Source organism: Benincasa hispida, chromosome 5 (genome assembly GCF_027475165.1).
Source record: "Benincasa hispida cultivar pf3 chromosome 5, pf3_genome.v1.1, whole genome shotgun sequence".
NCBI classification, from domain to species: Eukaryota; Viridiplantae; Streptophyta; class Magnoliopsida; order Cucurbitales; family Cucurbitaceae; genus Benincasa; species Benincasa hispida.
This window is the reverse complement of record NC_143482.1, coordinates 68,563,348-68,587,156: the sequence shown is the minus strand read 5'-3', so window position 1 is coordinate 68,587,156 and position 23,809 is coordinate 68,563,348. Positions and strand designations below refer to the sequence as shown.

The following is a 23,809-nucleotide window of genomic DNA, read 5'->3' as shown; positions in this document are numbered from 1 at the left end:
AAAAGTATGCTCATAAACTTACAGTAGTGGTAGAAATCGAGCATCCAATTGATAAAAGTTGAAGATTCAAATCTATATAATTGGTACAATTTCTACAATTATGGAAGTTTGATGGTCCAAATTTTTTACTCGCATAAGTTTGAGAGCTAGTTTCTACGATTACAAGTTCAAAGGAATAGTTACAACCGCTACCATATTTTAGGGATGTTTTTTGCGATTTGTCATAAATTCAAACATTTTAAAATATTGAAATTAAAATATTACTTTTAACCTAAAAGTTAAAATTTTATTTTGGTGAGATTTTTTTTCATGCACAAACTATTCAAACGGCATTTCAATTTTGGAGAAATTGTCAATCTAACTATAATTTAATTAGTATAAGGTATATACTTTCGTTCAAAAAGTTAGAAATTGGAATTATCCAACAGTTGAACTGAAAAAAAAAGAAAAAAAAAGAAAAAAAGAATCGCAAGAGATCGACGGTTGAAAAGATGCGGGTGAAGCTCGTAATTTGCCGTTTACTTGGGCCTTTGTAAGTAATTGTGCAAGTACATACAGTTCATCTTCTTCACTGTTGGCGCCAGAAAAAACGAGCCACAGACGAGAATCAAAGCAACTCAACTCTGAAACAGAACCTGTCTTCTCCAACAAAGCTTCTTCCCTCTCCCACCTGAGAAAAGTGAGGTTCAGAGTTCAGAGGGATTATCTAGATTCCTAAACTACACAAATTGCTCAAAAGGGTTCTGTCTTCTTCCTCAAAAGCACTGCCACTGTGACTGTCACATTTGTTTATGCAGAAATTTTCATTTTAGCGGCAAAAAAGCAAAAGCTAAAGCAAAAGCACAAACACTGCTCGTTCTTTGCATTCCACCTTTTTTCCTCCTAATTCTTTATCAAACTCCAAAGCAATTCAATCATCCGACGCACTACACTATTCCAATTCTTTTCTTACTCGCGGAGCAATCCAAAAGCTCCTCCCCCCGTTCCTCCAATTGCCCCACCTCACACTCAAAGCATCTCTCCACTTCCTTCTTCTCTACTACATAAACATGGTCTCCCCTACTTTCTTCCGCATTTGCACAAACTTAGACTCAACCCCACTTCCTCAAACTTCGACTTACGGAGACCACGGCGGTGTTTTGTTTGGTTTAGCAAATCCATCAGCTGGAAGAATTGCTGGGTTGTTGAGGTTTGCGAAGCCAAGTTATGGCGAGTTCCAGTGGGAGCAAGAACGAGGTGGGTCCGCCTCGTTCGTTGTCTCGGCGGGTGACGCGCACGCCCACTCGGATGGTTGAGTTGCCTGAAGACAATTCCGGGATTGACAGTGAGCTCGTGCCATCGTCGCTTGCGTCCATTGCCCCCATTCTCCGTGTGGCCAACGAGATTGAGCCTCAAAATCAGAGAGTCGCCTATCTCTGTAATCACTCTAACCAACATTATTGTTTGAATGCCACTCTTATTAGGAACTGATTGCTTTTGTATACGGCATTTCCCATTGATCTTATTACATACATACTAGCAAATGGCTGAATATCCTGGCATAGCTGACTCTTTTGCTTGAATTTTCTCGATCATTCGACGTATTTTAATGATTTAATTTTTTCAGTCTTACCCTTAATATTATGATGGTGGTAGTGGACGGAAGTTGACCCTAACTTCCTCTACTGCTACTAATGCTTGCAAGAAAAAACCATTCCTCTCACTAAGAGATGTGAAAATAGGAACAACGACTAGCTAGACGAAGTTAGTGTTTTGATTTAGGACGTCTCCGAGTCATCACTAGGAAGAATGGTTACGACGAAACCATATCATGTTATACACAGTGCGGAAGTACGGAGTAGAACAACCTAGCCTCCACATTGTCAATTTAGAGACTAAAATGATGAAAACATGAACATAGAAGCACAAATCTTTTCTAGATGTAAGATGTAATTGAATGGGTTGTTCTTTAGCTTTCTTCCACCACAATAATCTGCTAGGATCATTAGCTATGGAAGTGGAGCAGTTTTTAAATGAAATCATCTTGTACATTGAAAAAGAAACTCTGGATATGACAATTTGCCACAGGTCATATTAGATGATAAAAGATTATACAGAAGTAGGTTAGTTGGGCGTTCATATGCTTACCTCGTCATATCCCACCAATGGAACCAAACCTTCAATTTTCTACTTTGATAATGCCATCTGTCATTCTCAAGGAATTTAATGTTTTTTTTTGCCCTTTTAAATCAAGGTGCAGAAGAAAGTGAAAGTGTGCATCCAAGTTAGACTAATAGTACGACCATATTGAGAGTCAGGTTAATATGATGGATCAGAATCATTGCCAAAGACTTGAGCCCGAGGACTTAGACTTTAGAAGACATTCAAAATGCCACGGGGGATTTATCACCTGTTTTTGAACCACTTGCTGGTAGCCCACTGTCTATTTATGTTGTGGCTGATCATTAGAAGACATAGTTGGACTCTCTTGAACTTTGGGCATCTGTTTTACTTATCACTTTAATATTTTTCCATAAGCAGGCTTATTCACTCTTGCTTTTGTCAATTGATCCTTTGGACACCAGGCCATTAACTTCCATCAAGGGGTTTTTAAGGATTGTATCGGTACTTACCATACAGTTATTGTCCAACTTTACAACTTACTGATTTGGGAGATCAAACGGAGCTCCATTTTAGATTCCATCAATGAGAAATGTAAAATATAACCAATATAGGGAGCAACGAAATACTGGTCTGTTGATTGATTTGAGCCTTGACATTTACATCCTCTTAGATCACCAATGGACCCAAAATTTAAGCTTATGGGTGAAGGTAAATTTAATTATAACATCTAACACTCCCCCTCATTTGTAGGCTCGAAATATGAAGAAGAGCCAAACAAGTAGAAAAGAATATTCAAGAGGAAACAACATTGTAGGGGCTGGAACCTAGAACCTCCCGAAGCAATCTGCTCTGGTACCATCTTAAATCACCGATTGACTCAAAAAATTAAGCTAATGGGTGAAGATAAATTTAATTATAATATCTAACACTCCCTCTCACTTTTGGGAATGTAAGATGATACACAATTAAATTTACCTTCACCCACTTATTTGATAGTACGAGGTTCCATCTCAAAACCAATTGGTAATGAGAGGAGTAGCTCATCTTTCTTATAAAGAGTGTGAGATCCCTTGGTTTTTTCAATGTAGGATTCTCAACATGTCTCCTCAAGATGATGCCCCTTTTGGGTTCACCATTCTTGATCAGATTTCAATTTCTTTTTATTTGACCGAATACCGATTTAGGCTTTATGAGCTCTGATACCATATTTGATAGTTTGAGGTTCCATCTCAAAACCAATTGGTAATGGGAGGAGTAGCTCATCTATCTTAGAAGGAGTGTGAGACCCCTTGATTTTTCCGATATGGAATTCTCAACATCCAAATAACATGACCTGTATTTATGCTGATGAGGCTGAATAGACCATACATTCAATTTTTTACGTGAAGCATCCAAACCATCGAGTTTGCAAGCGACTGCGTGTCAAGTGAAGTCAAGTGAAGTTCTGCAGATTTAGTAAAAAAAAATTACATCTGGATCTTGTATGAACTGTGCTCATGAGAGGAAATGGATGGTGCAGATGATTTATTTATTTATTGTTATTTTGTCCTACAATCGAATTTAGCTAAATCACGATTTAAAACTGTACTCCTTGTTACTTTTATTTGTAGGCCGCTTCCATGCATTTGAGAAGGCTCATAAAATGGATCCAACATCAAGTGGACGGGGTGTTAGACAATTCAAGACTTATTTGTTACACAGACTTGAAAAGGTATACCTTTTAATATCATACTGTTTCTAGATGTGGTCCTGAAGTTAGCTTTAATCTACTCAAGTTAACTTTTAATTGGTTCAAGTTAATTACTTAAGCTAGTAATTAAGTGGTTTACATTTACTTTTTTTAAAATAATAATAATAATAAAAAATAATAATTATTATAAAAATAATTTAAAGAATATGAAGCATATACATTTTAGTGTGGGCTGGGCGTGTGTGTCAGACAGATGTCAGACACCCCACACTTATTGGCACAATAGACTTGCTAGACACTAGTCGGGAAAATTCTGGACCAAGGGGAGGCTCTGTTGGCAAGGGCTTGAGGTCTCTTTTTCATACTGGCTTAGAGGTTCCAAGTTTGAACCTTCGAGTGAGTTTAGTGTAAAAAACCCTGAATGTCTCCCGAGTCTGAGCCTTGGGGCGGCCATTGGTCTCTTCAGGTATAGAGGAGAAAAGCTCCAACTCTTGGTCGAGCAAATTGAGAGTTTTTTTTTTGGATACATGTGCATGTTACCATTGTCTAGCCCAATAAATAGGTATTTTTGAGACTTCACCAAATAATCATTAGATATATGACTAAATTATTCGAACTTTTATTTAGAACAAAAATAGGGATATCGAACAAAATAATAAATTTAAAATGTTATACATATGCCGAGTTTTCTTCTGGTATAAAAATAATATTAAATTTAAAATGTTATTCTCTAAAATACATGTCCTTTTCATGTCTATGTCTTAGATTTTAAGAAAATTATGTGTCCCTGTGTCATGTCTATATCTATATTTCACTCAAGTTAATTACTTAATCTACTCGTGCATTTAGAATCCCTTTTAATTTTTTAATTATTTTTATTTTATTTTTTCGTTCCTTTCTTTCTTGATGATCCCTACAAACTATCATAGACTCACACAAATTAAAATTCAGTAGAAAACATCACACCATATGTTGGTCAAAAGTTTGCTGCATAATTTTTCCTCTCCTTAGGTGAAATGTAAGCTCCTCAAGTTTCTATTTTTTGAATGATTAGAATTTTGGAACATTTAAAGATAACGGTTCACCCATATAACATTTGATTGATTCAAGACATGAATCAAAGTGATCAATGCAAATTTATATTTGTTACAGGAAGAATATGAAACAGAACCAATACTTGAAAGACATGATGTTCAAGAAATTCAGACTTTTTACCAGAAATTCTGTAAGAAAAATATTGAAGAAGGAGAATATACCAAACGACCGTGAGTTTTGTATTTCATCTTTCATATGTCATAGTTTTGGTTTGCACACTGTTTACACCGTTTGATCTCCTATGAGGCTTGCAGAGAAGAGATGGCTAAGATCTATCAGATAGCGACCGTACTATATGAAGTACTAAAGACAGTGGTACCTGCTTCAAAAATTGACGAAAAGGCACGAGTCTTCAAACTTTCTACGCAACAAATAATTCAATTCCTCTGAAAAAACATGAAATAATTTGTTTGATTTGTTTTTGCAGACTGAGCAATATGCCAAGGAGGTTCAAAGGAAAAAAGAGCAGCATGAACATTATAACATTCTCCCCCTGTTTGCTTTGGCGGTTAAACCAGCTATCATGGAACTTCCCGAGGTTAATATCGGAAGTCTATATAATATTGTATTTTCTTAAGTTCACTACTTAATTTTTGTGCCCTATGCTTACTTTCATCAATATTATATAGATCGAAGCAGCAATTGAAGCATTACAGAAGGTGAACAATCTTCCAATGCCTAAAATTCATTCAACCAGTAATCCTGATGAAAATCCGTCAGTGCCAACAGAGAGGGTGAAACCTGTCAACGATATACTTGATTGGTTGTCCTCTATTTTTGGGTTTCAGGTATTTTGGAGGCTCTAGTTACAATGGAACTTATTTTAGGCTACTGATAGTTGTTTCTGGGGTTAGCTGGCTTTAATCTCAATATCGTAGGAGGGTGTTTAGAGTTTAAGTTTCTTATATTTTGTGGAATTGTGGATTTGAGACCCAGAAAATAATAAACACATAATAAAAAATAATTGTTAAATTTGACTCAGGACTGTTAATAAATTTTATCAACCAAATTTGACTCGGGGTCGTTTACTGCATTTTCATTTTATTTTATTTTTCCTGTTATTCGTGCCAAATAATGTTTAAAAGTTCACATGGTGGGGATTTGTCCATGATATTTGAGATTGATGTTTTTTCTTCTCTCTCTATAAAAAAGAACGATGTTTATATATATATATATATTATATATATAAATTTGTTTTTTTTTATTAGGTTCACCTTCTCAGGGTTAAAATTCTTTTAGATTTGTTACGCCCAACTTTAGTGAGTCTAGTTGTGTTACTATAAGGATAATAGTAGAAGGGAAGATAAGATCTGCTAACTTCTATCGTGTCTTCTTTGGATATGAAGAAAGGAAACGTAGCAAACCAGAGGGAACACTTAATTCTGCTTCTTGCAAATATTGATATAAGGAATAAGAATCCGCAAGTTCCTCACCAGGTAAAACATTTTGCAGATGAGATATCTGGCCCATACCTGTTGGGTTTATGATGTGATCTCAGTTTGCTATAAAATTCCATGATCTGCATCTCATTTTAATATTACTTGCTTGATGCAGCTAAAAAGTGGCACCGTACAGCAACTGAGTGAAAAAATCTTTAAGAACTATATTTCGTGGTGCAACTATCTTCGTTGCAAGCCAAATCTTGGGTATATCTTATTACCATAAATATCGTCAACATCGATTAATGTCTTGAAATTGTATCAAATTTCATTCATTTTGTTATCTGTGTTCTATATTGTTTTTTCATTAACATGCTCATAACTAATGAATGCCTTTATTAATTTATTTTAGACATTTTTGTGAACATATAAATGTCTTTATTTAAGCATGTATTTTACATTATGACTTATAATTTGTGTAAAATTCATTATGCAATTTGAACATTTGAGAGCTACTATCAAGTTCATGGTTTATGTATTCTGGTTTCCTCTTGGTCATCACCCTCGCAGCTTACCTACTAAGTTAATGGTCTATTTTACCTTTTAGGTTTCCTCATGAATGTGACCGGCAACAGTTGCAGCTAATTTATATCGCACTTCATCTTCTTATCTGGGGCGAAGCTTCAAATATTCGATTCATGCCTGAATGTTTATGCTACATTTTCCACAATGTATGTGTGTCTTCTTATCACATTGTTATTCACTTACAATGTTTGATGAATTTCTTTTCATTGTTAGTTCTCAAACGCTTGGTGTCTTTGATGTCATTAAAATGTCAAATAAAAGTGCTGTATCTGTTACTAGTATTTATTAGCGCCATATTGACCTGATCATGAATAGTTTAGTACCATTGCCATAATCATCATTATTCAGAATTCCAATGAGCCTTAAAATTGAAAATTGATTTGTACCTTCAATTTTTATGAAGAGTTATGATTAACAATCATCTTTTCCTGCAAGTTAGGTCACTAATATGTTCAAAGGGAATTACATAAAAGATGAGACAGGGTAATGGTACAGGGTGGAGGCTGGATTTAACTCCAATTATAATGTCAAGCTAATCAACAGTCGTTTGCATTGGAGTCAACAAGTGATGGGTCCATGGGCTCTAAGTAGATGCCAGCAAGTTAAGGGAATTGGAGTTGAGGGGAAGTTTCAGAAGCATGCCAAAAAACAAGGGGCAAGAGTAGAGTAAAAAAGAGGAGGGTCGAGGAACTTTCTCTAATGAGGCTTACATTCTGAATTGAAACTTATGTCAGCAGATACACTCCATGGGGATCGGCAAATTCATTTATTTTTCTTATTGTGGGACCAAAATATAGAAGAATTCTACTCATTCTATTCATTTGAGTTCAATGTATATCGGCATACATGAAAGTCCTAACCTAATAGTAGGAAAATTTCAATAAAGGATAAAAGACTAATAAGCTCCTATATTTGCGCATGTATACTATAACAATTATATCAAAATCTTGCTGACACTGGTTCTCAATTCCTATTTTAGCTACCGTTTGTAACATCTTGAAGAATTTCATGAATTAGAATTTCAAGTTCAGGGTGAATGATAGAAGTTTACTTATATAGATCACTTATTGTGTGCACTTATTCACCCAAGAAAGGACGCTGTGTGGCAGAGCACATTTAAGGGCGAGACCAAGTTAGTTATAAGTGTAACAAATTGAAGAGAAAAGAAGCAGTTAGGTATCGGATTAAGGGAACGTTGAAGACAGAGAGAGATACACCAAGGTTGGGTGGGGAATACAAGTTGATATCTTTGATTAACTTAAAAATGATCATCTTTTGTGAACTGGTCTCCTCATCAGTAATCACATAACTGTTACTTTCTTTCGGTTTATATCATTGTTTCTAAAATTTCTTAACCATATTGTTGTTTAAGAATGCTCAATCTTATTCTTGTTTCCTCAATATGCAAGATGGCCGACGTTGTCTATGGGATTCTTTATAGCAATGTCCATCCTGTTAGCGGAGAATCATTTCAGGAGGCAGAAGCACGTGATGAGGAATCATTTTTGAGGGAAGTCGTAACTCCAATTTACCAAGTTCTTTTGATGGTAATCGCATCTTTTATTTGAGCAATTTACTTGTTCCCAAGTTTGATAAGATTTCTAAGAATTATTTACTTGGTACAAAAGGAAGCTAAGAGAAACAAAGGAGGTAAGGCAAGTCATTCTACCTGGCGGAACTATGATGATCTCAATGAGTATTTTTGGTAAGCTTCACCTAGAAGTAAATTCATATCGAGCTTTTGATAATATTTACTTGAAAATTTATTTGCGATCTAGGTCTGACCGATGTTTCAACCTTGGATGGCCTATGAACCCCAAATCAGATTTTTTTAGGCATTCGGATTCTATACAGCCTGCAAATACGGTCTCTCTCTCTCACACACACTCCTCTTTCTTTGTGCTAGTTGGTTTATACATTGTTCCCTTAGTGGCATACTAATCCAGCTATGAAATGTCTTCATAAAAATTGAACGTTGTTGTCTTGCGCTTGCTTGTCTTCTGCTATGTGTCTGTTACATAATTTTAGAACATTCATGTGGATTTTCTTTGAATTTTAGAATCCTAACCAAGTAGCTGCTGGAAAGAGGAAGCCTAAAACAAATTTTGTTGAAGTCCGTACCTTTTTGCATCTTTATAGAAGCTTTGACAGAATGTGGATATTCTTTATATTGGCATACCAGGTTTTGTCAACCTTTTGGCTTTTTTTATATTACCTTTTTAATCATCTTTTTTATTTTGAATGCAATATCATATATAACTTCATATTTCAGGCTATGGTAATAATTGCCTGGAGTCCTGGTGGATCTCTTTTAGCAGTTTTTGAAGCCGATGTCTTCAAGAGTGTTTTGAGCATTTTTATTACTGCTGCTATTCTTAATTTTTTGAGAGGTATGACATCAATCCTGATTTCATTCTGTTTTGTATAATTTTTTAGAATGTGGTGCCTAAATTGCAGACTATTCTTAAGCTTTCTTTTTGTAATTGTCAAGTTTTATCTTAGGTGATTATTTTAAGTTTTATGGCAATTTTCATATTGATGTATGCTTTATCTGCAGCTACTCTGGATATAATTTTAAGTTGGATTGCATGGAGGAGCTTGAAATTTACCCAAATACTACGTTATCTACTAAAGTTTATAGTGGCAGCAGCGTGGGTTGTGGTTTTGCCTATTGCTTATTTTAATACCGTGCAAAATCCCACTGGACTTGTGAAGTTTTTCAGTAATTGGGCTGCGGACTGGCAGAACCAGTCATTTTATAATTATGCTGTTGCGGTATATTTGATACCAAATATATTGTCCTGCTTACTGTTTTTGCTTCCACCTTTGAGAAAGAAGATGGAGCGTTCAAATTGGCGAATTATCACATTGCTAATGTGGTGGGCTCAGGTCAGTATGTTTAACATTCATTACTTCCAATTGAATTCTTTGTTTGCTGGTTGTTTAGATGCTCTATATCTAGAGTCTGGCTGTTGTTTTAGTTTTCATCTCAATTGTCGGTCTAGTTCTCTTTATTCTCGTCTGATGTTTGGTTTGGCCTACTGCAGCCTAAACTTTATGTAGGAAGAGGCATGCATGAAGACATGTTCTCATTGCTGAAGTAAGCATACCTTTATGTATTTATTCCTTTGCTTCCAATTTCTCACAAGGAGTAGAGGGAAGTTCCATTGCAGTGGTTTTATTTGAAATTGCTTGTTTGTCTACATAGGATCTTATGCTACAGAGCTTTTTGGTTACGGGAGTGTTCTGTTTTGCTATCTTTTCCCCTTTCCATTATCTTTTTTGTTGACAAAATTTTCTTGGGTTCAGGTATTCACTGTTTTGGATTCTGCTGCTAATCAGTAAACTAGCATTCAGCTACTATGTGGAGGTGATTTTTCTTATCAATCGATAATTTGATTGTAGTATCTTATAGAGATCACAAATTCTATTAATCTATGTTCATTGATAATCTTTTGCTTCCGTATTTAAATGGGAATACTAGTAAAATACCTGTAATTTTTATTCGTTTTGTGAAATAAATTGAAAAAGAGAGAACCTTTTGGAGCCCTCTCTCTCTCACACACACACACACACATTTTAAATTTATTTATTACAGAAAATTATAAAATGAAACTAAATGGTCAATATATTACTCAACCGCTGTGGGTTGGCCTGATGTAATGGTCTATGAGGGTCAATGCAAATAATAAACTACTTAGAGGGAATGAGTTTTGGTCATGGTGGCGGCCTGTTTAGGATTTAACATTCTATGAGGCTTTTTGGCAACCAAATGTAGTAGAATCAGATAGTTATCCTATGAGATTAGTTGAGGTATGTCCGATGGCCACCCACTTAGGATTTAACATCCTATGAGTTTTTTTGGCAACCAAATATCGTAGGATCAAGCACTTGTTCCATGAGATTAGTTAAGATACATTCAAGTTGGCTAAAAATATACATACATACATACTGCCATTAACTTTGTTTCTAGCTCATGGGGTATCTTCTTACTCTTCTAAGTAAATTTTTACTCATGTTGGATAAATCCTTTTAATAGATCTGGATCCCTGACTGGTTTAATTATAAATTGAAAGAAAGAATTCTTCACATTCACCACAAGCATTTGGGATGGGGCTCAGAAAAAGAAAAAGTTAACCGTTCGTGTTTGTCATTCATGTGTATCTCTCTTCTAAGTAAATTTTTACTCATGTTGGATAAATCCTTTTAATAGATCTGGATCCCTGACTGGTTTAATTATAAATTGAAAGAAAGAATTCTTCACATTCACCACAAGCATTTGGGATGGGGCTCAGAAAAAGAAAAAGTTAACCGTTCGTGTTTGTCATTCATGTGTATCTCAAAATTAACTAATCTTCGGATGCAGTATGGTATTTTTCTATTGTTTAAGTTTAATTTTACTTTGCAGTCAAAGCATAATGTAATTGTGAAATATCTATCTCGTATAGATTCGGGGGATGGATTGTTTACTAGAAGTTATCAAAGTGGAACAATTAAGATTGGATTGTAACAATGTTTCTCCAAGTAATCAAAGAAGGATGTGAACTAATATTAATCTTTTAAAGTATTCATATTGTTAGATAGTATGGGGTCCCATCTCAAAACCAATTGGTAATGAGAGGAGTAACCCATCTATCCTATAAAGAGTATGAGTCCCCTTGGTTTTTCCAATGTGGGATTCTCAACATGCCCCCTCAAGATGGTGCCTCTTTTGGGTTCACCAATCTTGATCGGATCACAATTTCTTCTTATTGGATCGACATCACCCGTTTGGGCTTTATGGGCTCTGATACCATGTCAAAAATAAAGGAGTAGGGAAGAGAATAACAACACAGTTACGTGGAAACCCTAGTTCAGGGAGAAAAACCACGATAGACACTGATTTTTATTATTAATTCTGATACACAAAGTACAAGAGAATATGCCAAATAAATAGACTAGTGGGAAGCCCTAGGGTACACATAATTACTAAAATGCCCCTAGGGTTACAAGCTGCTTTTTCGACAGATATAATTAAATTTACCACTATAACCCATAAGCTCAATGGGGATTTAACATGGTGTAAAAGCAGGTCCTTTAATCAAATCATTGTAATATCATTTTGATCACCAATTAATATTTATCTTTACTTGTTGGGTCTTCTACAATTTTTCAAGCTCAAAAGTGAGAGAGTGTGTTAAAGTATTGATATAATTAAATTTATGATAGTCCATCGAATTAAGCTTTTGGGTCAATCAGTGATTTAATAGTCTTTACCTCTTGATGTTCAGTTGAACTGGATACTGAACTGCTTTAATTTGATGCAATAAATGCAGGAACTAAACATGACATAACTAAATTTCCTCATTGTCTATACCGTGGAATTATTTTGACCATGTTTAGTGGAGTAATTTATATCTTTCTGAATCTTATGTTTATTATTTGCATTTGAATAGATATATCCACTCATTGGTCCTACAAAGTTGATTATGACAATGCATATTGATAATTATCAATGGCACGAGTTCTTTCCGCATGGTAACATTATTATCCTAAAAATATTAAACTTCGTGATGAGATGCTATCGCTATCACTGATGGTTATTTTGGAATAATGACAGTGTCATATAATGTTGGGGTTATTATGGCAATATGGGCTCCCATTGTCCTGGTAAGTGAACTAGAATTTCATGAATGTACAATGGACGACATTTAAGATACTTGTTCTGCTATTGCTACACAACATATGACATATTGTACTAATGTTTTTTTTCTTCTTCTTATTGTTACGTGTAGGTTTATTTTATGGATGCACAAATTTGGTATGCAATATTTTCAACCATTTTTGGGGGCATTCATGGAGCCTTCAGCCATCTGGGTGAGGTTAGTGCCGAGTATCTTTCTAACAAGTGAAAATTATACTATTGCCAACAGTTAAAGAAAATCTAGTAAATAAATACATTTTTCTGTTTTGGGAGGCAGTATAATAAAATTGAACTTTCCTTTTACAGTTAATCGATTGTTGAATTGTTATTGTTATTATTGTTTTAAAAAAAATTGACTGTTGAATTTAGAACTGGGTGAATGGAATTTTTTTGATGATATTTTTTCTAACCATGGTATTTTCTAGATAAGGACACTTGGCATGTTGCGATCCAGGTTTGAGGCCATTCCTTCAGCCTTTAGTGAACGACTGGTTCCATCATCAGATAGGGATTCCAAGGGAAAGAACCTGGTACTTTTAGTTTCTAAGTCATTTATATATCCCCTTGATCATAAACTTTAGATACAACAACATATTATTCTCTTCACACTAAATACGGAAGTGCATACCAAATTACAAAAATGAATATATTTGTTGTTTTTAACTAATGAAAATAACATGGCTTGGAGGTCGGATAGTCAATCAAATAATGTGAAATTTCAAAATGTCTTATTTCAGAATAATTTCACTTGTTTAGTGCGTTCCAATACTATCCAAAGAGGCAGAACTTTCAATTTATAACTGACGACTTCTAGCCATTAGTTTAATTATTCATTTTGTTGTACCAAATGTGTGCTCTTTCATCACAGGATGAATCACTAGTAAGGAAGAATATTACCAACTTCTCTCATGTCTGGAATGAATTCATACTAACTATGCGGCAAGAGGACCTGATCAGTAATAGGTCATCACCACAATTAAGTTCAATTGATATACAAATTGGAAATTCCCAACATTTTCTTCTGACTGAAACTTTCGTGCAGGGATAGAGATTTGTTACTTGTTCCATATTCTTCAAGTGATGTCTCCGTAGTCCAATGGCCTCCTTTCTTGCTTGCTAGTAAGGTATAAAAGATCCTTGAAGACTTGTAAGATAGCTGAAAAGCATGATTTGCATATTTGCTGTTTTTCAGTTAAAGAAAATTGGTTCGATGACGAGCTTTACTTTTTTTCTCCAATGATGCTAGATTCCAATAGCATTGGATATGGCAAAAGACTTTAAAGGAAAGGAGGATGTTGACTTATTCAGGAAGATTAAAAGTGATGATTATATGTATTCTGCAGTAATAGAATGCTATGAGACACTCAGGGATATAGTAACTGAACTTCTGAAGGATGAAGAAGACAAGAAGTAAGGAGATCATAATATCAACGCTTTATTTTTATATAGTCTTGATACCACCTTTCCTGCTAACAACTTTTATTTGATGTAAAATACTCCTCCCCTCCTATCAATTTTGAGGATAAATTGATATTTTTATCTCTCATAATACAGGATTGTGCGGGATATTTGTCATGAAGTAGAAAATAGCATACAGGAGCAAAAATTCTTAAGCAATTTCAAGATGAGTGGTCTTCCTTCACTCAGTGAGAAACTGGAGAAATTTTTAAAACTTTTGGTGGTAAGCGTCTTGTATTAAAAACAATGTTAGCAACGATGATGGTACCTTTGATAGACCGGTGGCATGGTTTTGATTAACTGTGTTTACATTTAATCAAGTGTTTGTTTTGACAGCGTGATGATGAAAATGAAGTTGGTGGGTCCCAGATAATCAATGTTCTCCAGGACATCTTTGAGATTATCACGCAGGATGTTATGGTTAATGGCTCTCAGTAAGTCTTTTGAAGTATAAGTATATGTACACATTAAACCACTGTATTCCATGAAGCTTGTTTGATATTCTTGTATGTATATAACCATTTATTTCCAATGCAAGAATTCTTGGAGCAGATGAAAACCCTAATGATAACTCTGATGGGAAGAAGGGGCAGAGGTTTGAGAATATTAACATAGAACTTACATCCACCAAAACATGGATAGAAAAGGTTTTCTTAGCTATCATTAAGCTTTTTGATGTTAATTTCTTTGGATATCATTTAAAAATGAGGGTTTATTCTACATTGCTTTTGTTAACAGGTTGTTAGGCTTTCTTTGCTTTTAACTGTCAAGGAGTCTGCAATTAATGTGCCTCAAAACTTGGATGCCCGTCGGCGTATCACATTCTTTGCGAATTCCTTATTTATGACCATGCCTAAAGCTCCTAAAGTCCGTGACATGCTATCTTTTAGGTCTGTCATTTTAGATTTGTCTTTCACGTTTCAATCTCCATTTTGATGACTAGTGTTTTCGTCTTATGAAAAAGGGATATTTTCTAATGTGTGCTAAATTTAGTAGCTATGTTCCTTTGGCAATTGATGATATTCATTTTATTTGGAGGTTTTTGTTTATTTTTCTAAATCTTCTTATGGTGGTAGTTGTTTCTGTATTTATTTTTAGTTTTAAAATAAGGTCACAAGGAAAAGGAGAGGACTTAATCACTTTCTGAAGTCATTTTTTTTTCCTCAATGCAATTTTTCTTTGCTATTAAAGAAAAGTTTTGTTGTGGCACAAAAAGTTGAAGTACTTCCTGGAGCAAAACGGTGGTTTGCGCCTTAAGATTTATTTTATTTTATTTTTAAAAAATTCTTCTTCTTCTTCTTATTATTTTTAGTGGCTCTCTCACTCCTTGATCACTATCTCAACTATTTCATACTCTTGATCATAAACATGAATTTAGTCATTTGAGCATTTTACTTATTGTTGTCTATTGAGTTGAAGTTATATTATTGTTTTTCTATTTCACATCCTGCTTTGATAACTTCTTCTTCTTCTTTTTTTTTTTTTTTGCTGATTTATGATTAGTGTTTTAACTCCTTATTACAAAGAAGATGTCCTTTATTCCGATGAGGAACTTAAGAAGGAAAATGAGGATGGAATATCCATTTTGTTCTATCTCCAAAAGATATATCCTGGTGAGCTTTATCTTCCTGCCTTTTTTACATTTAATGCCATGGACGGCAACTTACACTTGCATCGACTGTATACTAGATGAATGGACCAACTTTCTGGAGCGAATTAGAGAACTAAAACTTGAAAAAAATGATAAGGACAAGACGGAGTTACGCCAGTGGGTATCCTACAGAGGGCAGACATTATCAAGAACAGGTTGAAAGAAATCACCTCCCCCCCTTCTCTGTGTTAGAATTTATGGATACTAACCTTAACACTTGATACGTCTATAAATCTTGATGGTTTATCAGTACGAGGTATGATGTACTACCGTGATGCGCTTCAGCTTCAATTCTTTCTGGAATGTGCTGGGGAGAATAGTATGTTTTTTAATTTTGTTTTGCTATTATCACGAGAATCAGAATCTACGCTCAATTTTCTTCCCAAACTGAGTAATTGTTATACTTAATATCTGGAGTGTCCTTCCTTATTTACTTGGCAGCTGGTGGTTATCGAAACATGGACTTGAATGAAAAGGAGAGGAAAGCATTCTTTGATCGTGCACAAGCTCTTGTTGATCTAAAGTTCACCTATGTTGTCTCATGCCAAATCTATGGTGCCCAGAAGAAGTCTGATGATTCTCGTGACCGAAGTTGCTACAATAATATTCTCAATCTGATGTTAACGTGAGTCAGATGTTAGCCGTTGCTAGCCTTTACAATTTAAAAAAGGCACCTAAAAGATCACTGTTTTTATTAAGGATATAAATAAAATAAATAAACATTGTGCAGGTATCCATCACTACGTGTTGCTTACATAGATGAAAGAGAGGAGACAGTGAATGGGAAGCCCCAGAAGTTTTATTACTCAGTTCTCGTGAAGGGAGGTGATAAATTAGATGAGGTATAGGAGAGTAGCTTCTAAATTTTATACTTACCCACAGTTATATTAGGAGTTGCAACCTCTTGCTGGTTACTTCCAATTATGCATGCAGTGTGCCACAATGATTTTAAAATTGTGTTTAGGATTCTGTGATAGTTCTGAGCAAGAAGTTATTCCTATTTAAGATAATTATTAAAAAGAAAGAAATGCTTGGAGCTTTAGGATTTATTTGACCACATAAATTTTCTACTTCGAAGAATTCATAATGATAATCATGGTCATTCTTCAACCTTTATCTGTAGCCAAGTGGTAACATAGATACCTTGGTTATGTTCCTCATTGAAGAGTAGCAGCTGGAGCTAGGAGTTAACTTTTTACTGGACTTTCCATAGAAGTTGCAGTTCTAATTGCTTGTTATGTCTTTAGGAAATCTATCGAATCAAGCTTCCAGGTCCTCCAACAGCAATTGGTGAAGGAAAACCCGAGAATCAAAATCATGCCATTATTTTCACTCGTGGACAAGCTCTGCAGACCATAGACATGAACCAGGTGATTTACCTTTCCATCGTCAGTTGAAGATAGTGTAGCATGACACCTTTTTACTGTTTCCAATTCATTGGATGATTATTATTGCAAAAAGTTGACAGTTTGCAACTTTACAAATCACGCTTATATTTCTCACAGGACAACTATTTTGAAGAAGCTTTCAAAATGAGAAATGTTTTGGAAGAGCTCCAGAAACACCGTCATGCAGATCGAAAACCCACAATATTGGGTTTGAGGGAGCATATCTTTACTGGAAGGTCAGTTAGGTTGAATCTAGTAACTGGCATACGACAATGTAACTAGTCAGTTTTCAATATAGGCATTTTCTTTGACTTTATGACATCTGATGTTTGACAATGTTTTATGCTTGTTTCTCCACTTATCTTTTACAGTGTTTCGTCTCTTGCTTGGTTCATGTCCAATCAGGAGACAAGTTTTGTAACCATTGGCCAACGAATTTTGGCAAATCCTCTGAGGTAAATCATTGACTTATCTTTATATAATTTCAATGTATGTATTAATACTTACAAATATATGACATCGACTTCCTGCATATAGTTCGCTTTTAGATTTTAACATTAAGCCTACCTATTAATATTTTAACTTCTTGTTTTATGGGCATTCTGTGGGTCTATGTACCTTGGTGCTTTCCGATTTTCTATTTCCCCTTTCAACACTTGTCATCTTGAAAATTTGAAAAATGCTGCAAACTGGTTTGGATGCTACTGAGAATTTGGGAAGGTGTAAACCGTTTTTGGTCTAAGAGATACCTGCATGAGATCATGAACAGATGACATGGAGATTGGTAATGGAAAGTAAGCTAATTCTAAGGACTATTTCCGGGGATTAATTTATGGGTTGCTTTATTTCGTCCATTCACTTTTGATCTTTTCTTCTACTTTATAGTGTGTATTATATTGCTATCACTATCACTTTTCTTCACATTTTCTTAGGTTTAGTACTAGCTGGTAATACTACCGCCTTGCACAACTTTATACCCTATCGTTGTATGACTGACAATAAAAATTAATCCTCTCTTTCAATTATTATTATTATTATTATTTTGTAATATCAAAGTTAAGCACTCGTTATCAATAATAAACTATATCATGGATATCATCTCCAATAACTAAAAACTGAAAAAGACCCAAATCAATTTTATCCATGTTTCTATCCTAGGCAATTACAATTGTGTTTTGTGATAATGTAAAATTGACAACATTTTTCACTTCTCCAGAAGTTATAAACCCACATTTTTCATGCTACTATTTACAATATGTATTTTGATTTTCAAAAACTGTTCTTATTTGATTTGAATTTTAAATTGGTCTGATTTATTGGAATGTTTATATCATGGATCAGTTTCACAAGCTCACATGTCATTTTCACAGGGTACGTTTCCATTATGGTCATCCTGATATATTTGACAGAATCTTCCACATAACTAGGGGTGGCATCAGTAAAGCTTCTAGAGTTGTTAACCTAAGCGAGGATATATTTGCTGGTATTTCTTATTTCAATTGAAGGTGATATGCCGATAGATTCCACCTGTCCATTAATTGTGCTAATCTTAACAGGATATAATTCAACTCTTCGTGGGGGGTTTGTCACACATCATGAGTACATCCAAGTAGGCAAGGGGCGAGATGTGGGCATGAATCAAATATCACTTTTTGAGGCAAAGGTTGCAAATGGGAATGGAGAGCAGACACTTAGTCGTGATGTTTATAGGCTTGGACGTCGTTTTGACTTCTATAGAATGATGTCCTTCTACTTCACAACTGTTGGATTCTACTTCAGTAGTATGGTATTATTTCCATAAGCCAGATTTGTTTAAGTAGTATTAAGACATAATTTATTTATGGCTTTGCCTTATCCTTGAGTAACTGCTCAAAATTTTCCTCTGAAGATCAACATGTGGGCTCCTTGTTTCAAATAAGTTAAATATTTACTCAGTTACGTGTTTGTGTGCTTGGATTTCTAACTAATTCCTCTTCTTATTTAGTAGATAGAAAGATGTAATTGCTTCTACTAACTGTGCTATATATGTAATTATTAAGAGATTGTGTACATATTCATATTTTTCTGGCAAATATGCAATATTTTTTTACTCAAAAAAATTGTTAATGCATATGTTTTTTTCTATAGTCATATTTATGTTGTACAGGTATTTGGCTTCAAATTGCATGAATATGATTTTTAGTTGGCTATTTCCAACTTGACTGAATTTGGATAGTTGATAGGCTATATTAAGATATCCTGGTAGGCTTGAACTTTGTGGATTGTGAGAAGCAGGGTCTTTATCATAGCGAGATCTAAGACCAATGAAGACCAATTAGTGAGCAGAAACCTCCTTCCAAATTTGAGGAGTTATACAGTAGATCATTATTCTTTGCAAATTCACGAATGGTGCTTTCTATTGCCTGTGTGTTTGTCATAAAAGCAAGGATCATTCTAAGCTTTTGAATTATACATCTCGCAGGTGACTGTGCTGACTGTGTATGTATTTTTATATGGACGTCTATACATGGTTATGAGTGGCGTTGAAAGGGAGATTCTTGATAGCCCTTCCATACATCAGACTAAGGCTCTTGAAGAGGCTTTGGCTACCCAGTCTGTGTTTCAACTAGGCTTGTTGCTAGTACTACCAATGGTTATGGAAATTGGCCTTGAAAAAGGATTTCGTACTGCACTTGGTGATTTTGTTATCATGCAGCTGCAACTAGCTTCTGTTTTTTTCACATTCCAGCTTGGAACTAAAGCACACTTTTATGGTCGAACAATCTTGCATGGAGGTTCTAAATATCGAGCTACTGGTCGTGGCTTTGTTGTTTTTCATGCAAAATTTGCTGATAATTATAGGCAATACTCACGAAGTCACTTTGTCAAAGGCTTGGAACTGTTTATTCTGCTGCTTGTTTATCAAATCTACGGAAATTCATATCGCAGTTCAAAACTTTATTTGTTCATCACTTTCTTGATGTGGTTTCTGGTTGCATCCTGGTTGTTTGCTCCCTTTGTGTTCAATCCATCTGGATTTGACTGGCAAAAGACGGTTGATGACTGGACAGATTGGAAAAGGTGGATGGGAAATCGTGGTGGAATAGGGATCTCCCATGACAAAAGTTGGGAATCTTGGTGGGATGGAGAACAGGAACACCTGAAAAGTACAACATTAAGGGGAAGAGTGCTAGAGATAATACTTTCTTTACGGTTCCTCATATACCAATATGGAATTGTTTACCACCTTGATATATCTCATAACATTAAGAGCTTCTGGGTAGGGATTTTTTCTATTATCACAAAGATATTCTCTTAATTATCCTATTGGTATTTCTCTGGATATGTTGCCAATATCTCACGCTGCTTTTGCTTCAATGTCTTTCCAGGTTTATGGACTTTCTTGGGTAGTCATGTTAATTGCTCTTGTTGTCTTAAAGGTATACCCCTACATAAGGATCTCACATTATTTTTCTTACCTTGAAGGCTGATTTGCTTGAACATTTTTACTATTTTAGATTGGTTAATTTTCCCATTCGATGAAACTGTATTTTGCATATGTTCTTAGTAGATTACTAATCTTGTTGGCTGATGCTTTTATTTTACATGTGGCTACCAGTTGGTATCAATGGGCAGACGAAAATTCGGTACCGACTTCCAGCTCATGTTCAGAATTCTGAAAGCTCTTCTCTTCCTCGGTTTCATGTCAGTCATGACTGTCTTGTTTGTAGTATGGGGCCTCACAGTATCAGATCTATTTGCAGCTATTCTTGCGTTCTTGCCTACTGGATGGGCCATCCTTCTGGTAAGTTTTGCAATTATGCTCTCATGTGATTCCCATTTTATTTGAAATAAAATAGATCTATCAGCCTTTTAGTCTCCGAGTTTCGCGTTTAGTTGCACTTGGGTCTCTGAGTTTCCCAAACCTTAGGGATCAAAAGTGTATATTCTTTTTCCTTTTTTATAATTATAATGGAGACAAAATGAAATTCAATCTATAGTAAATATAAGTTGTCTATCTAATGCACTTTAGGTCAGTTACACGTCAGAAAAGTGTCAAATCTACTAACAAAAAAAATACTTCCTAGCTTCCTACACGCAATCTGCCTCCTCTTTCCTTGTGTTGTTAGGGTTATCCCTCTCATTTTCCCCTTCAAGAAATTGTTAGGAATGCAATTAGGAACATTATAAGGATGAACTAGGCATTTGGAGTGGGATTTAGGGCTTGGAAAAGATCTCAAGGAGGGTACAAGTATCTCAAATTACTTATTTCTGCTGTAATTTCTTCTTGATATTGGAATATATTACTTTCCTATATTTTATGTTTGTATACCAAACAGAAATCTACTAACAAAATCTACTACCAGGTTTATCATTTGTCTGATTCTATTCGCCTTCACAAAAAGACCATGGCCTACCCTTCTCCTACACTTTTCTCTCTAGTCCTTCCTCCCATACAGCTTTTTCTTAACCCTTCCACCCTTCTTTTCACATAACTGAATACGAGACCTAACATTTCTATCACAACGAAATTTGACATTTCTTGTAAAATCATGTGTTATGTATAGTAAATTTATCAATCCTCTAAAGGTAGCACGTTCAATATAAAAACAAAGTTATTTTTCACAATAGCTTCTAGTGTCTCCCAAAATTTATCCGGAAGGTCAGCACTCATTCAAATAATATTCTACATAACAAGTCACTTAGAAAGTTGTTCTTAGAAGAAATTTTGAGAATGGTAGAAAATTATTGTTGGGAAATAAACCTCGTCATTCTCTTTCAAATATATGATATTGTCCATTTTTAGTATAACCTATACGAATTTACTTTTAATTTCACTTGAAAGACCTTGTATTAATGAAAATGTTGTTCTAATATACCATGGCTCTGTCATTCTTCTAACCATTATGGGACCTCTCTTTGCAGAACCATTATTTTCTAATCAGCTTTTAATATCCCAGTTTTCAAGGACATGGTATCTGTTCTCATACAAGCAATCTTCTACTTATCATCCGACTGTTTTCCGATCTCTTAATAAGTACTTTATAAGGTCTTCTACATATGTCCCATAAACATATAGCTACTTTGCCACTTCAATAGCTTGATTTTGCATGTGAAAGGCCAAATACTTGGAACTGTGAATTCAGATTCAAGGATGTGTACTTGTTACCATTTGCTTTTCCTCGGCCTTTTCAATCTACCTAAAGATCATCACAGTTCACTAAACTCTCTGTTATTCTGGCTGTTCTCCTTGACATAAATAAAGCTTGGACATTGTTTGTTTAGCACAGCTTTCTTTCAATAAATTACATGTAAAAGATGTAGTAGTATTGATTCATCTCTCTCTTCTTTTTCCAAAGATTGGGCAGGCTTGCAGACCAATGATGAAGGGCATAGGATTCTGGGAATCAATAAAAGAGCTTGCAAGAGGGTATGAATACATCATGGGTCTCGTCATTTTCATGCCCATAGCCATTTTGTCTTGGTTCCCATTTGTATCAGAGTTCCAAACACGTTTGCTCTTCAATCAAGCATTCAGTAGAGGTCTACAGATTTCAATGATTCTCACTGGAAGAAAAGAAACGCCATCTACTTGAACTATCTCTCTTCTCACAACTGTCCATTTACATCTCTTCAATCAGCGCCTTGGTGTATCTTGTAGGCCTTTTTTCCTCAATACATAGTTACAGTTATAAATAGAATTCTGAGAGATCAGAAAGTGATCATTGTAACAGTTTTCCATTTTCCCTAGGTATTGATAAAATGATTCCTGTAGTTTGGGATTACCAAATTTTTGGAATTCGGTGGTGTTTTCCCCAACTTTTTGTTTTGCTAAAGATTGCATATTCTATGTCTATTCTTTAATCCATAGGAACTAGAAGAAGAAAGAAAAAAAAAAGAAAAGACATGATGATTAGCCCCAAGAAATGAAACCCAATGATTCTGATATAGCTGTGTTTCTCCATGGATCATATTTTATTTTATCCACTAAAATTGCCCGACTGAAACTAGATTACATGAAGCTATGGAGTTTTCATTTTCTCCTGTTGATGGAATTGCAGCAAATGTAAACTTACTATTGTCCTTGCAATATTTTCCGTTGTTTAGCAAAATTTTAAAAAACAAAAACTAAGTTTTTATTTTTTTTCCTTTCTTTTTTCAAAATTTCGCTAGGACTTTCACAAAAATAAGTAGAAAACAAATAAGAAGATTTCTAATTAAAATTTAGTAGTGTTTATATGCTAAATTTTCAAAAATTAAAGACCAAAGGCAATATATATATATTTTTTTTGAGAAGATCAAAGATAAAATTGTTATCAAGTAAGGCTTTAATTTTTTTTTTTTTAAAATTTTAAAACTAAGCTTATAGTTGCTATTTTAATGTATGAGTTTCTTTGTTTAATTACAAACTTTCTAATGATATTTATAAAATCTAACTCAAGTTTGAAAACAAAAAAAATGTACTTTTCTTTTTCTTTTTTAATTTATAGAATTTAACCGAGGATTTAAACATCTCAGAGTAAAAATCATATTAAGAATTTGTGAGCATAAATTTCAAAAATAGAAAAGCAAAAAAAAAAAAAAAAAAAATTTATCAAAGGCGTCCAAATGCTTATTAAATAGAATCTAAACAATCAAGTTCGCGGAATTTTGAAAAATATGTTTGTTTCATCCACAACACATTAGGGTATCAAATCATTGATCTTTGAAAATATGAGGTTATAATTTATGACTTATCTATATTAACTATTTTTTTTATTCTTGACCATAGATAAGGCGGAAGAATCGAGACATTAA

At 34.6% G+C, this 23,809-nt stretch overlaps 1 protein-coding gene across 1 annotated transcript; it reads left to right on the top strand.

The window, feature by feature from the left end:
• The first annotated feature begins 369 nt into the window (after nucleotides 1-369).
• Nucleotides 370-22,960, top strand: CALS7 (glucan synthase-like 7). Its single transcript, XM_039031590.2, has 42 exons — nucleotides 370-1,417; nucleotides 3,714-3,814; nucleotides 4,946-5,058; nucleotides 5,143-5,230; nucleotides 5,316-5,426; nucleotides 5,518-5,676; nucleotides 6,235-6,324; nucleotides 6,443-6,534; nucleotides 6,875-6,998; nucleotides 8,262-8,399; nucleotides 8,481-8,557; nucleotides 8,631-8,718; nucleotides 8,912-9,034; nucleotides 9,125-9,242; nucleotides 9,410-9,741; nucleotides 9,900-9,952; nucleotides 10,162-10,222; nucleotides 12,288-12,369; nucleotides 12,452-12,501; nucleotides 12,627-12,713; nucleotides 12,961-13,065; nucleotides 13,404-13,498; nucleotides 13,578-13,659; nucleotides 13,782-13,945; nucleotides 14,090-14,216; nucleotides 14,330-14,427; nucleotides 14,532-14,640; nucleotides 14,732-14,883; nucleotides 15,497-15,606; nucleotides 15,683-15,799; nucleotides 15,895-15,963; nucleotides 16,086-16,269; nucleotides 16,375-16,486; nucleotides 16,892-17,014; nucleotides 17,150-17,268; nucleotides 17,404-17,487; nucleotides 18,403-18,515; nucleotides 18,589-18,818; nucleotides 19,494-20,291; nucleotides 20,401-20,451; nucleotides 20,631-20,816; nucleotides 22,372-22,960. Exons 1-42 carry the CDS (start codon nucleotides 1,207-1,209, stop codon nucleotides 22,606-22,608), a joined length of 5,763 nt encoding a protein of 1,920 aa, XP_038887518.2. The 5' UTR covers nucleotides 370-1,206; the 3' UTR covers nucleotides 22,609-22,960.
• The last annotated feature ends 849 nt before the right edge of the window (nucleotides 22,961-23,809 follow it).

What these genes read in the sequence shown, in the direction of transcription:
- CALS7 (XM_039031590.2), top strand. Translation starts at nt 1,207, where the DNA reads ATGGCGAGTTCCAGTGGGAGCAAGAACGAGGTGGGTCCGCCTCGTTCG. An exon ending in GATTCTACTTCAGTAGTATG is followed by an intron (nt 18,819 to 19,493) that starts GTATTATTTCCA and finishes TACATCTCGCAG; the next exon opens with GTGACTGTGCTGACTGTGTA. An exon ending in CTGGATGGGCCATCCTTCTG is followed by an intron (nt 20,817 to 22,371) that starts GTAAGTTTTGCA and finishes CTTTTTCCAAAG; the next exon opens with ATTGGGCAGGCTTGCAGACC.